Consider the following 14,056-nt stretch of genomic DNA (forward strand, 5'->3'; position numbering starts at 1 on the left):
TGGTTGAAATTTGGGTCCATTCCTCCTGACAAAACTGCTGTAACTGATCCAGGTTTGTAGGTCACCTTGCTCGCTGCCTTTTCAGCTTTGCCCATAAATTTTCAATAGGATTGAGATCAGGGTTTTGTGATGGCCACTCCAAAATACTGACTTTATCCTTAAGCCACTTTGTTACCATTTTAGCAGTATTCTTCAGGTCATTGTCCATTTGGAACACCCATTTCGACCCAAGGTTTAACTTCCTGGCTGATGTCTTCAGATGTTGCTTCAGTATTGCCACATAATCTTCTTTTCTCATGATGCCATCTATTTTGTGAAGTGCACTAGTCGCTCTTGCGGCAAAACAACTCCACAACATGATGCTGCCACCACCGTGTTTCACAGTTGGGATGGTGTTCTTAGGTTTCCAAGCTTCTCCATTTTGCCTCCAAACGTAACAATGGTCATTATAATAATAATAATAATAATTTTTTCATTATGCCTAAAAAGTTCAATTTCAGTTTCATCAGACCACAGGACAGGTCTCCAAAAATCCAGGTCTTTGTTCCCGTGTGCATTTGCAAACATTAATCTGGATTTTTTAGGTTTCTTTTTGAGTAATGGCTTCTAACTGGCAGAGTGGCCCTTCAGACAATTGCATCGCATTGTGCTGAGGGGAGCAGACAGGGAGCTCACTCCCTGTGCGATGCTCCTTGATGTTGCCAGTGGTTTAGACATTAATGGCAATGTGTTGTGTTATTTAGAGGGCACATCAAATGTACACTGCTATACAAGCTGTAGACTGACTACTTTACATTTGTATCAAAGTGTCATATCTTTTCATGGTACAACGCAGAAGATATAATAAAATATTTACAAAAATGTGAGGGGTAAACTCACTTTTGTAGTTTTCTGTATAAAATATAATCTGCATACTGATTTCACAGCCATAATGGCCATAATTTCCTATGTCTGCTTGACCATATCAGCTGTCGTTCCAGTAAACTGCATAAATCAATCAATACAAGTCACTGTAAATGACATAAAAATATATCTTATCATAGAATTCTGCTTTCTCCACTTATTCCTGTTCCCCCTGACCCCTTAAAGGGGTTGTCCACTACTAGGACAACCCTTTCTTAAACTAAATGTTATTCCCCGATAACATAATAAAGCCTATATTCCCCTCCCGTGCGGTGTCGGCACTTGCAGTCCGGGGGCTGTGATGCGGTGTTGTGACACGTTACGGCCGGCACCTAATCAACGCTAGCGTCACTGTCTCCGCCTTTGGACAAACTGAACATGATGAGGAAGTTCGGGCGCAGCAGCTGATCCCTGGCTGAATCTTCATGTTTAATTTATCCGAATTTGGAGTCAGTGATGCCAGGGCTGATTGGGCATCACGTGTCATACCACCGCATCACAGCCATACTATACCGCATCACAGCCATACTATAAAACTGTATCTTTATTCCGTACAGTAAATGGCAAAAGAAAGTACAAAAAACAATGCCAGTATTGCTAACTTTTCTCTTCATCCCTCCCGCAAAAGAAAAGAAAAAAAAGTGATCAAAAGGCGATTGGTGCCCAAAAATGTAATCTACCACTTGTTCCATGAAAAATAGGCCTCGTATAGCTCAGTTGACAGTATAGTGACACAAAAGCAAATGATTTCTTATAAAGAAAACAAAACATTTATTGTAGAAATCTAATAAAACATAAATAAAGCTATGTAAATTTGGTGTGGAGATTAATACCAAATTAGGCCTGGTCCTTAGGAAGCTGAAGACTCATGTAACCCTGTTCTCATATTCCCTGCAATAGAATTGTAATTTTTCACTTGCAGACAATTTTTTTATTGTAACCATCCGGTATCATTAGTGTGCTGGTTGTTCAAGTAATAGTAATTATAACATTTCTAAAGTTGCTCTCCAATTTCCATTTGGAAGGTCCTGCAGGGTCATCAGGGCTACATAAATGACGTGGTTTTTTCTTCTTGCGATGGAAATGAAATTGCAAGCGTCAGTGATGACCACACATGCAGGTAGGAAAGAAAACAATTTTTGTCCATTTAAAATTGCTGTTTGCCTTAAATTGTCTTTTTAATCATTACTGGTAACTGGTGAGTAATGGCATAAATCTTTTTGTTTTGATTCTCAAACCTTACGTTTGATTCTTAATGTTGAAATATTCAATGAAGTGACTTAAAGGAGCTTTCCCAATAATACTAATATTAGCAAATATCTCCAATTAGAAATGTAGTGTAGTTCTTCTGATAAGTTGTGTCGCTTACCCCATGTGCTGGTCATTGCAGTAGCTTAGGTATCCATGGTTACATAACCACTTGCAGCTAATTAACTAACTGTTATGAGAGGTCATAGTTAGAGATGGGTGGACATCTGGATATTCGGGTCCAGCGGGTTCAGCCAAACAGTTACAAAAAATGTGGGTTCGGGTACCAGAACAGTACCTGGACCCCATTCACTTGATTGGAGCCCCGAACATCCTGTGCACGCCATGCTGTCATGTGCGTGACATGGAGGCAAACACTACTTCTGATTGGCGGTAAAATCATCACCGCCAGTCAGACAGCCACAGTTCCCATGCTGTCAAAAGACAGCGTGAGTGCGCAGCTGTGATCGGAGATATAACGTTTACCTCCAGTCACTGGGGTCTGCTGATGGGACTACTGCTCTCTTCAGCCGACGCCTGCTGCCACTAGTAACAGTGAGAGCAGGAGTGGCTGATGGGAGTATTCATCAGCCAGCTCTTGCGCTGTAAATAAATAATTAAAAAAAATATTAAGAATAGAGGGGTCCCCACGCTGTATTTTTTACTTATTGAAATAAATAATTAAAAAAAACGTGTGGGGTCCCCCTCATTTTTGACAACCAGCCTTGCTAAAGCAGACAGCTGGGTGCTGATATTTTCAGGCTGGTAAGGGCCCCCCAGCCTAATAATAGCAGCCTGCAGCCCGGCTCTTCCCACTTGCACTGTATCAGTGTCAAGTGGGGTTCATATTTGTGGGACTGATGTTACCTTTATTTTGTCAGGTGACATCAAGCCCACAGATTAGTAGTGGAGAGGTGTCAAAAAGAAACCTATCCATTACTAATCCTATAGTTAGCATGGTAAGTAAAGACACAGTCAGAATAAAGTCTTTTATATGAAATAAAACAAAACAGTTTAAATTTTTTATTTAAAGCTAACAATTACAGTTATGCTCACCTAACGCCCATTTCATTGAATCCCTCGTCTAATATAATAAAAGAAAAACCACAATATCCCTCACCGAGGTCACCGCATTTCAGCCCAGCTGGGAATGCAGCCTCAGTGACCGGCAGTAACGTCGATGACATCAATGCAATGCGCTCTCAGCAGTTCAGTCAGCAGTGGTTTTCAGCCTGAATGATCGCATCTTGGCACTGTCCAGGTTGAAAACTGCTTATCCCCCAAACATTTATTATGGCGTGAGACAAAACAGCGGATAGGTGAGGAATATTGTTGTTTTTTATTTTTGTTTCATTACAGAAGACGAGGGCTTCAGTGGAATAGGTGTTAGGTGAGTATAACTGTGTTTGTTATTTTTAAATAAAAAGGTAATAGTGTTTTGTTTTATTTAAAATAAAAGACTTTTTTTCTGGCTGTCGCTTTATTTATAAATATACAATATAACTATAGGATTAGTAATGGATAGGTGTCTTATAGACTCTTCTCCATTGCTAAGCCGTGGGCTTGATGTCACCTGACAATACAAAGGTGACAATATCCATGGCCCCTTACCAGTCTGAGAATACCAGCACCCAGCTGTCTGCTTTAGCAAGGCTGGTTGTCAAAAATGGGGGGGACCCTACGCCATTATTTAAATAATTAAAAAATACCGTGTGGAGACCCCTTTATTCTTAATAACCAGTCTTGCTGAAGCGGACAGCTGAGGGTTGCATCCCCCAGCTGGGAGTTTTGCCTGGTTGGCTTTAAAAATACAGGGGAACCTACAACATTTGTGTTTTGTTTCTGTAAATTATTTATTTACAGCCCAGGAGCTGGCTGATGAATACTCCTATCAGCCACTCCTGCAGTCACTGATATTAGTAGCAGCAGGGGTCGGCTGATGGGAGCAGTAGTTCCATCACCTGACACCAGCAACTAGAGTTAACCTGTATACTGTACCTCCGGTCACAGCTGAGCGCTCACACTGTCTTTTGTCAGCATGGGAACGACGGCTGCCTGACTGGCGGTGATGATTTTCCCACTGATCAGAAGCAGTGTTTGCCGCGCTGTCATGCACATGACAGCGCGACAAACACCCGGTGTTCGGGAGGCCGAACCCAAACAGCAACACTGACTTCCTGGTGAAGTCCGTGTTCGGTGTCTGCGCTCAAACAGTAGGTGTTTGGTATGGACGCCGAACTTTACTGTTCGTTTTTGCCCATCTCTAGTCATAACCATGGATACCAAAGCTACTGCAATGCCCTGCACATGGTTAAGGGTTAAGCGGCATAGCTAATTAGAAGAACTATACAGACTACATTTATAATTGTAGATTTTTGCTAATATTTTTATTACCCTACTACATATTGGGATAGGATTTTGGAGACGGGAATACCCCTTTATAGTTAAGAGATATTAAGAAGTAGAATATGAATTTGTTCCAGGAAGTACCGGTATGTCAGAACTTTTATAACTCGTAAAGTGCACCACAAACTAGTACACTCATGTGATAAAACTGAACATAAATGTCAGTCTTTGCACCGCACATGCCAATATTTTTTAAAAACAGGTGTAGTTCATTTAGAGGTTCATGGCCTGCTTGCTATCAACAGATTTATTTCACCGTTCAACTTTCTTTATCGGTGGGCCTGTGTTAAAAATGGTCAGCCATTGCTCACCCTCCCCAGATCCAGCACTGCTCCTCTTCTGCTGCTTTGGTGATTGTTTACAGGCTACTGATGTAATATCAACAGCTCATGTCAAAGCTGTATGAAATTACTGGGCCCAGTGGCTCATGCCATCTATATTAGCACGACCCACATGAAGAGAACTTTTCAAAAGATTTTTTTAATCTAAGCTGACTCTCTCAGGTGTCAGAATATGACACCATTTATGTTTAACACTGCAATACAAAATGCTGGAGTGGTGCTTTAAACTGAATCTGTCAGCAGATTTTTGTTATGTAATCTGAGGGCAGTATGAGGTAGGGATGGAGACACTGCTTTTACCAGCTATTAGGTCATGTACTGTTGTTTCAATACAATGAGTGCTTTATCAGCAGGAGATTATCACTGTCTCCTAGTCTAGCTCTGCAGTTACCACGGATTAGCAGTTTACTGTCAATACACAATGTACACAATTCTAATCACAGATATGGGCGGATTTAGCTTTCTGAGCTTTGCTTCACACTACAATATAAAAACTCTGATCGTATCACAACTGCTGCACCCAGTGAAGTATGTGCTGGAATCAGGGTCTGTTTTCGTACATGAGGTAGCAGAAACCTGGTGACAAATTCACTTTTAAGTAAAAATTGGCTCCGTCACTAAGGGATGAAAGGGTCCTGTAATTGCTTACTCCTACAGCCTGTCAACAATCACTGGAGCAACGGCACAGATGCAGAGGTGAATTTATGATTTTTATTATTGGCATGCTCATGGAGTAAAGAAAATTGAATGGAGAAAACTCTTCTAAGTTAAAGGGGTTGTTCAGTTTCAATAGATTAATGTCTCCGGCTTCAGGTTATAAACAAATAAACTGATCTGCACTCGCCTTCCCCAGGTCCACCGGCGAGGCTCTGCCTCTACTCCACCGTCTAGCATAAGCTGAGACAATAACGTCGATGGAGCAACAGCCAATCTGTGCGCTGAAAAGAGAACTCCGTCTCAAGTGACAGAGCCGCTGAGCTCACTCATTGTTGGCTGCGTTGTTCACATGATTTCAGTTCCACGGCCAATGCCAGACACCGGTAGCATCGGCATAGACTCGCCGGTGGACCCAGGGAAGATGAGTGCAGTCCAGTTCATTTCTTTATTAACCTGCAGCTGGGGACATTCATTTATCTTTAAGAGCAAATTATGTATTTTGTGGTGGATATCTACACCTGTTTATTACTGCCATAAATGTGCCAAAGTTATTAATACATTTTTCCCGATTTAAGCGATGAAGGTATGGTTTAGGCCTGGCAATCGTAATGCCAATCCTTCTAAATGATTCCCTATGTTTCTAGTTTTGCTGTATGACATCCTATCTGCATAGTTAAAAAACTCAAGCCTCTTCTGGGCATTTTAAAGTCTTTCTTCCCTTTAATTGAAATTACCACATTGTCAGCAGTTGCTCCACATGGATTCTGTGTAATGATGGCTTAAATGTTGAGAAGGCGTTATGACATTGGATGCAAACCAGAAACCATTGCCAAATATATTAAAAAGCAAGTACATTCTAAAAGAACACCAAGAGCGCTTTTAAAAGGTCAGCCTGCTCTTACTCTGCCTCGCTCCAGATCTATCATTTCTCATGTCATCTACACATACAGAGCAGTAAAGGATAATGGCAATCTACCATTTAACCTCTCGATAGCATCTGTGTTGCTGAAGTTCGTGTTCTTTCGTTTTCTTATCCAAAATCTTATTGCAAATGATATTAAATTCCCTTTTTGAGGAGCGTCCTAATTTTAGGGCTTCTATGGCGGAGGAGCAATATGGACACATAGCGGTTTCATTGATCGTCCTATTTAAGGGTATTTATTTTGTGAAATCAATGCTGTTAGTGTTGGTACGAATCAATTTGCGGGCCAATAACCAGGACATCAATCTGTAGCCACTGAACAAGAGGCCAGAGAACCTCCTCCTGGTATCCATTGTTCTTCTTTTAATTAGCCGGCCTGGCACATGTGACATCACGCCAGTCTGGCTAATCAGAAGAATAGCCACGAATGCCAAGAGGGCTCACATCCAGCCGTCAGATGGGATTTAGGTTTATTTCTGCATGAGCCACAAACAAATGATAATGGACCCATTGCAGTGCACATGGCATTTATCTAAATGGTTGCCATGTAAAATTACTAAAGGAAATATCTGGTCTTGGATTCCCTTAATGGGAACCTGTCACCCCCAAAATGGAAGGTGAGCTAAGCCCACCGGCATCAATGGCTTATCGCTGGAATGCTGTAGATAAGCCCCTGATGTATCCTGAAAGATGAGAAAAAGAGGTTAGATTATACTCACCCAGGGGTGGTCCCGGTCCGATGGGCGTTGCGGTCCGGGGCCTCCTATCTTCATACGATGATGTCCTCTTCTTGTCTTCACGCTGGGGCTCCGGCGCAGGTGTACTTTGTCTGCCCTGTTGAGGGCAGAGCAAAGTACTGCAGTGCGCAAGCTCCAGGCCTCTCTGACCTTTCCCGGCGCCTGCGCACTGCAGTACTTTGCTCTGCCCTCAACAGGGCAGACAAAGTACGCCTGCGCCGGAGCCGCAGCGTGAAGACAAGAAGAGGACGTCATCGTAAGAAGATGGGAGGCAGCGGGACCGCCCCTGGGTGAGTATAATCTAACTTTTTCTCATCTTTTAGGATACATCGGGGGCTTATCTACAGCATTACTGAATGCTGTAGATAAGCCCCTGATGCCGGTGGGCTTACCTCACCTTCCATTTTGGGGGTGACAGGTTCCCTTTAAAGGCGTTTTTTGGTCTAAATTGATAAGTCTGCAATCACTCTGTGTGACTGTGGACTTATGGATCCCCCCAACACACGCACTGTGAGGATTTGGCAGTGTCTGAGCCGGGATCGGTGGGTACGTATGCTTTATGCATACTCCCGGCCAGAGCCCGTCTAGTTGGTGCAGCCTCTCTCCATACACTTGTATTGAGCAAGTTCTCACCCCGTCTATTGACAAAGCTGTTCTGTTGGTCTTGCTCATTTCAAATATAGACTTTTCAATTTGGACTGGACAACCCCTTTAAATGGAATCTGTTTTCACTACCCCATCTGAAAACAGCATGATGTAGGGGCAGAGACCCTGATTGCAGCAGTGTGTCACCTAGGCTAGTTTCACACTGGCGTTTTGCTAAGCTGCGGAGAGCTGCGGACTTCCTCCGTGAAGCCCCGCCCACGGCCGGACCTCCGCCGCTCAGCTCCACCTACGTCCGCATGCGGCCTGTGTACCTATCTTTAACATTAGGTACGCAGGTCGTGCAGATGGATGCGGATGCCTCCGCATTTGTTGTTTTGACGATGCAGATAAAAAAAGAAATTCCAACCAGCTGCGTTCGACATGGGTCGCTGCATTGTCAAAACGACGCATGCGGAGGCATCCGCACGACCTGCGCACCTAATGTTAAAGATAGGTACGCAGGCCGCATGCGGACGTGGGTGGAGCAAAACGCTAGTGTGAAACCAGCCTTACTGGGCTGCTTGCAGCAGTTTTGATAAAATCAGTGTTTTATCTTCTGCAGATCTATCAGTTCTATAAATCCTGAGCTCTGTATAGGCCCGCTCACACAACTGATTGACAGCTTTCTGCCTATGCACGGTATACACAGAAATCAGCCAATCACTGTTGGGGGCGGGGTTATACAGAGCTCATGAATATGGAGGATTACCTGGCAGCAGGTTTACTAGTCATCTAGTGATAATCTACTAGTGATAATATAGTGATTTGTATCAAAACTTCAACAAGCAGCCAAGTAAGTGACACATCACTGGAATCCGTCACTGACTCTACACTGTACTGCTCTCAGAGTAGTTGGCAAAAACCTGACAACCGATTCCTTTAAACAGAATCAGTGGGAACAACTACATTCTGACAAGACAACAGCTTTAAAGGAACATCTTATCTGAAAAATAAATGATAAAAATGGGAGATAAACTTGCTTGATTATCAGCATGTTCCTCTGATAAATCTGATGAATGCCAAATGTTCTCATTTCCTCTTGTTCTTTTACAGTTTTTCCTTTCGACTACTTTATCTCCACTTGTAGACAGGGCGAGCAAGAGGCTTGTTCTGCAGCAAGTTAACTTGTGACAAGCTTTCTTACAGCCAGATACAGCTAGGAATTTATTCGTGTGTTTTCTCTGTTAAACAGTCTTTTAAAAGAAAAAAAAAACATTAATGTTCCTTATATGAATGTTTATTCCAAAATAAATTGTATGCATTTATTTCTTTTTTTTTATCAGAATTTGGGACTTAGCTGGTAACCAAATTGCAGTGTTTATGCTGCACTCCCCTGGGATGAGTGTGGTTTGGCATCCACTCGAAGCTTACAAGGTTTGAATTATTCTTATGTCACCATCAATGAATAAATCCTATTTTAGTTGTATAATTATCAATTATTATTATTAGTGAATGCAGATTTTCTCAGTACGGAGACGGTTGGTGCTCATAAAGCTCCATGGAGAACTATAACTTTCAGTAGGACTGGCAGCAGAATGGCTATATGTTTCTGGCTTCTCCTGCCCCCCTCCCATCCATAGAATTGAATTGGCATTTACCAGAGAACACCAAGATTGCCAGATTCGATATTGGCGCCCTGTGGTCTTTCCGAATGAGAGCAGGTTCACACTGAGCACATGTGACAGACATGACAGAGTGGATATGCCGTGGAGAGCGATCTGCTGCCTGCAACATCCTCCAGCATGACCGGTTTGGCAGTGGGTCAGTAATGATGTGGGGTGGCATTTCTTTGGAGGGCCGCACAGCCCTCTATGTCCTAGCCTGAGGTTCCCTGACGTCCATTATGAGATCCTCAGACCCATTGTGAGACCATATGCAGGTGCAGTGGGCCTTAGGTTTCTTATGATGCATGACAATGCCAGACCTCATGTGACTAGAGTTGTCAGCAGTTCCTGCATGATGAAGGCATTGAAGCTATGGACTGGCCTACCTGTTCTCCAGACCTGAATGCAATCGAGTGCATCTGGGACATCATGTCTCGTTCCATCCACCAATGCCACGTTGCACATCAGACCCTCCAAGAGTTGACTGATGCTTTAATCCAGGTCTGTGAGGAGATCCCTCAGGAGAACATCCGCCGCCTCATCAGGAGTATGCCCATGTAGGGAGGTCATACAGGCACGTGGAGGCCACACACATTACATCATTTCTTGAGGCATTTCCACTGAAGTTGGATCAGCCTGTAATTTGATTTTCCACTTTGATTTCGTCATTACAAATCCAGACCTCCGTGGGATATAAATTTTGATTGACGTTGATCATTTTTATGTTTTAATGTTCTCAATTCATTCCACTATGCAATGAAGAATAACGATTTGTAATTAGAATATTTCATTCAGTGATATCTAGGATGTGGTATTTTAGTGTTCCATTTATTTTTTTTTTGAGCAGTGTATATTGGAGTAGACACAATGCATTTATCTATGGTGAGTGAATCTGGCCAAGTGGTCTTCACACTTGGACATGGTTCTTAGAGGATCCTGGACAGATAATGTTCTTTTTTCCCAGATATTAACATATGATGAGTCCATCAAATGTACATTTTTTTGGGGCTGATTATTGCAGCTTGTTCTGTTCTGATCATCGAAACTTACAACACAAACTGGTATCTCCTTCAAAAGGGTTTTCTGATCTTATTAAGTTGGTAAAATTGCAAAGTGCTTCTTATGACTTCTCCATTCTCAAGAACAGGGGGATTTTTTAATTCTATAGCCTACAGCTTGTTGGAAAGGTTGCTGTACAGCTTGAACGTGCTGCTCTGAAGCTGGCTGGATCCGACCAATTTCAGTGCTCCCACTTTCTTAAAATGTCTTATTCTTTTTTTTACCCTAATTCTTTTTTTTTTTTTTTTTTGTCTCTTATGTTTTTGTTGTAACATAATATTCCTCCTTTTTTCCAGTTAATGGTAGCAGAAAAGACTGGCATTATACGCATCTATGACTTGAGTAGGCATCAAGCCATTTTGTCACTTGAGTCCTTGCAAACGCCCCTTATGTCTGCAGACTGGTGCTTACAAAATACTTTCAGAGTAGGAGCAGTTGCAGCGAATGACTGGATCTTTTGGGAGATGCCACACTCCAGGTTAGTGAGGATGTGAAAAATTCCCATATCTGCTTTTATATTTGCCGCTAGCAGAAAAATTCTCCGCAATCAGCTAGGGAAACATGGCAGGCTACCCTCTCAATTAAAGGGGTATTCCCATCATAAAAAGTGATGTTCTAATACTAGAATATAATGTAACATTATTCTCTAATTGGTGGGGTTACAATTACCAGGAAGAATAGAGGGGCAGTTTCTTTGGTTTCACAGCATTTATCTGCACCTCTCTTCTTCCGGCCACTTGTTGTAAAGGGAACTTTTACACAGCCCTATTCAAATAAATAGTCCCATGGCACGATCTATCAGTATACATGAGAAAACCACCTTACTCTTAAAAGTTGGCAACCCTATCAATTATAATGGAAAGACTCCATTTATGAACTAAAATAAAATAGCTTATTTAATTAAAAATAGTATTAATATATACTTTTTTTTGTTGTTTTTTTGTTTTATTTTAGCTGCCCTCAGGCTACTAAACCTGTACATTCTGACAGAGCGCGGTGCTTCAAGTATGTTGACTTATTTATCACTTTCTCTGTATATTTCAGCAATTGAAACTGTAGCAGTAAATGTTGAAGATGAGCTGATTTTATTTTTTGCTGCTAGTGTCTGTTATGGCTGTATTCTATGTTCATAGCTTTGTTAGTAATTAAGGTGTAAGTGCAGAGTTCTTCTGGTAAAGTACATACAGTGGCATGTAAAAGTTTGGGCACCCCTGGTCAAAATGACTGTTATTGTGAACACTTAGGCAAGTTGAAGATTTAATGATCTCTAAAAGACTTAAAGTTAAAGATGACACATTTCCTTTGTATTTTAGGCAAAAATATATATATATTTTCATCTTTTACATTTTAAAAATTACAAAAAGGAAAATGGGCCGATGCCAAAGTTTGGGCATTTTGCATGATTAATACCTAGTAAAATCACCTTTTGAAAGTATCACAACTTGTAAACGCTTGCTAGACAAGAGTCTTTCTATTCTTGTTTGAGAGATATCCATCCATTTTTCCTTGGAAAATTCATCCAGTTGTGGGAGACTCCTGGGTCATCTTGCATGCACTGCTATTTTGAGGTCTAGGCACAGATTTCAATGATATTCACATCAGATGACAGTGAGGGCCATTGTAAAACTTTCAGCTTGTACTGATTGGAGTAGGATCATAATCCATTTGTATAAGCCATCCTCTTTTTCAAGTTCAGCTTTTTTACAGATGGTGTGTGTGCCTCAAGAATTTGTTGAAATTTCATTGAATCCATTCTTCACTCTACCCGTGAAATGTTCCCCGTGGCATTGGCTGAAACACAACCCCAAGGCATGATTGATCCACACCCATACTTAACGGTTGACGAGATGTTCTTTTCCTGACATTTTGGCCCTCTTTTCTCCACACACCTTAGATCATTGTGGCCAAAGAGTTCTATAGTAACCTCATCGGCTCACAAGACTTTTTTTCAAAAGCCATCAGGCTTGTTTAGATGTTCTTTTGCATACTTCTGACCCTGAATTTTTTGGTGAGGACTCAGGAGAGGTTTTCTTCTGATGACTCTTCCATGAAGGCCATATGTGCAGGTGTCTATAGAAGTAGAATAATGTAACTCCAGAGTCTCCTAAATCTTTCTGAAGGTCTTTTGCAGTCAAGTGGGGATTTTGATTTGTCTCTCCAGCAATCCTACGATCCTACGAGCAACTCTTACTGAAATTTTGCTTGGTCATCCAAACTTTATTTTGACCTCAACTGTTCCTGTTAATGGCCATTTCTTATATGTCAAACTGAGGAAAGGACAACTTGAAAACACTTTGCTATCTTCTTATATCCTTCTCCTGCTGTGTGGCTCCACCATTTTCATTTTCAGAGTCCTAGGCAGCTGCTTAGAAGAACCCATGGCTGCTGTTTTTTGGCACAAGGTTAGAGGAGGCCGGGTTTTTATGAAGCTGGGAAATTTGCATCACCTGGCCTTTCCTAACAATGATAGTGAACAAGTCATAACCCTAACAGGCTAATTAAGGTCTGAAACTTGGTCAAAGTTATCTGAGCGGGCAAATGTCCAAGGGTTCCCAAACTTTTGCATCCACCCATTTCCCTTTTTGTAATTTTAAACTTAAAAAAAGAACTATAAACAATAACAGTAATTTTGACCAGGGGTGCCCAAACTTTTACATATCATTTGTAGTTCTTTCATAAAAGTCTGAAACTAAAAAATAATCTTACAATGGTGTTTACAATGTGTTTATCCAGTTTTAGGCTGCACATTCCACTCACTTAGCAGAGTAGGATTAGACTTAAGGCCTCATTCAGAAGTCAGTGATTTTTTTTCTGGTACCCCCAAAAATGTTTTTGAGTTTCCTCAATGTTTTGGATCAGATTTTCATCAGTCACGGTTTTAGTGTTTCATCTGTGAACACGCAACTATAATGGGTACATGTACCTTAGCAAAAACACAGATATAACACCTTCATGACAACCACTAATCTCCTGAAATGGGTTCTGGGAGAAATTTACTAAAGTGAATAATACACATTTAAATATTAAGCATTTTTCTAAATACTTTTTTATATAGCAAAAAGGTATACTTTATCTACTGCACTCTGTCAGGACTCCAAGATGGCAGCTAACATCAATTGCAACCTGTCCTAGATCTATGAAGACACGGTATTGGAGTAGGATGGTCTACGTGATGCACGAGACAGAGGTCATGTGAGAGCAGTGTCCAGTCAGCCATCGTGAACGCACGTTCCTCTGTTCAGTCAACCTGACAGGACACTGAGCAGAGCTGGCGTAAAGGAGAAGAAAGCTGAGAATGAGTATCCATCTTAGTCAGCCTGACAGTTTAAGTATGTCTGTGTCGTGCTTTAGTAAAATGTTTAGTATTTAAATGTGTATTTATTTTATTACGTTTCTAAGAGAACCCCTTTAAGTACACAATCCAGTATTCCGAATATAAAAATATTACTTATTCAAAAATTATTTTAAAGACATGTCCAAAGATAGAGAGACTACAGTTGCATGGTGAAAAAACCTCCACTCCTACCGGCAATT

General features: G+C 41.4%; 1 protein-coding gene across 3 annotated transcripts in view; it reads left to right on the forward strand.

Annotated features, from left to right (window-relative positions):
• Positions 1-14,056, forward strand: part of NUP37 (nucleoporin 37) — a 61,723-nt gene that overhangs the window by 45,364 nt on the left and 2,303 nt on the right. For all 3 annotated transcript variants that reach the window (XM_069764270.1, XM_069764271.1, XM_069764272.1), the window contains 4 exons: positions 1,929-2,023; positions 9,143-9,233; positions 10,819-11,000; positions 11,477-11,527. In XM_069764270.1, coding sequence (XP_069620371.1) covers positions 1,929-2,023; positions 9,143-9,233; positions 10,819-11,000; positions 11,477-11,527 — 419 coding nt within the window. The remainder of the gene's footprint in view (positions 1-1,928; positions 2,024-9,142; positions 9,234-10,818; positions 11,001-11,476; positions 11,528-14,056) is intronic.

This window comes from Ranitomeya imitator, chromosome 4 (assembly GCF_032444005.1).
Source record: "Ranitomeya imitator isolate aRanImi1 chromosome 4, aRanImi1.pri, whole genome shotgun sequence".
Classification (NCBI taxonomy): Eukaryota; Metazoa; Chordata; class Amphibia; order Anura; family Dendrobatidae; genus Ranitomeya; species Ranitomeya imitator.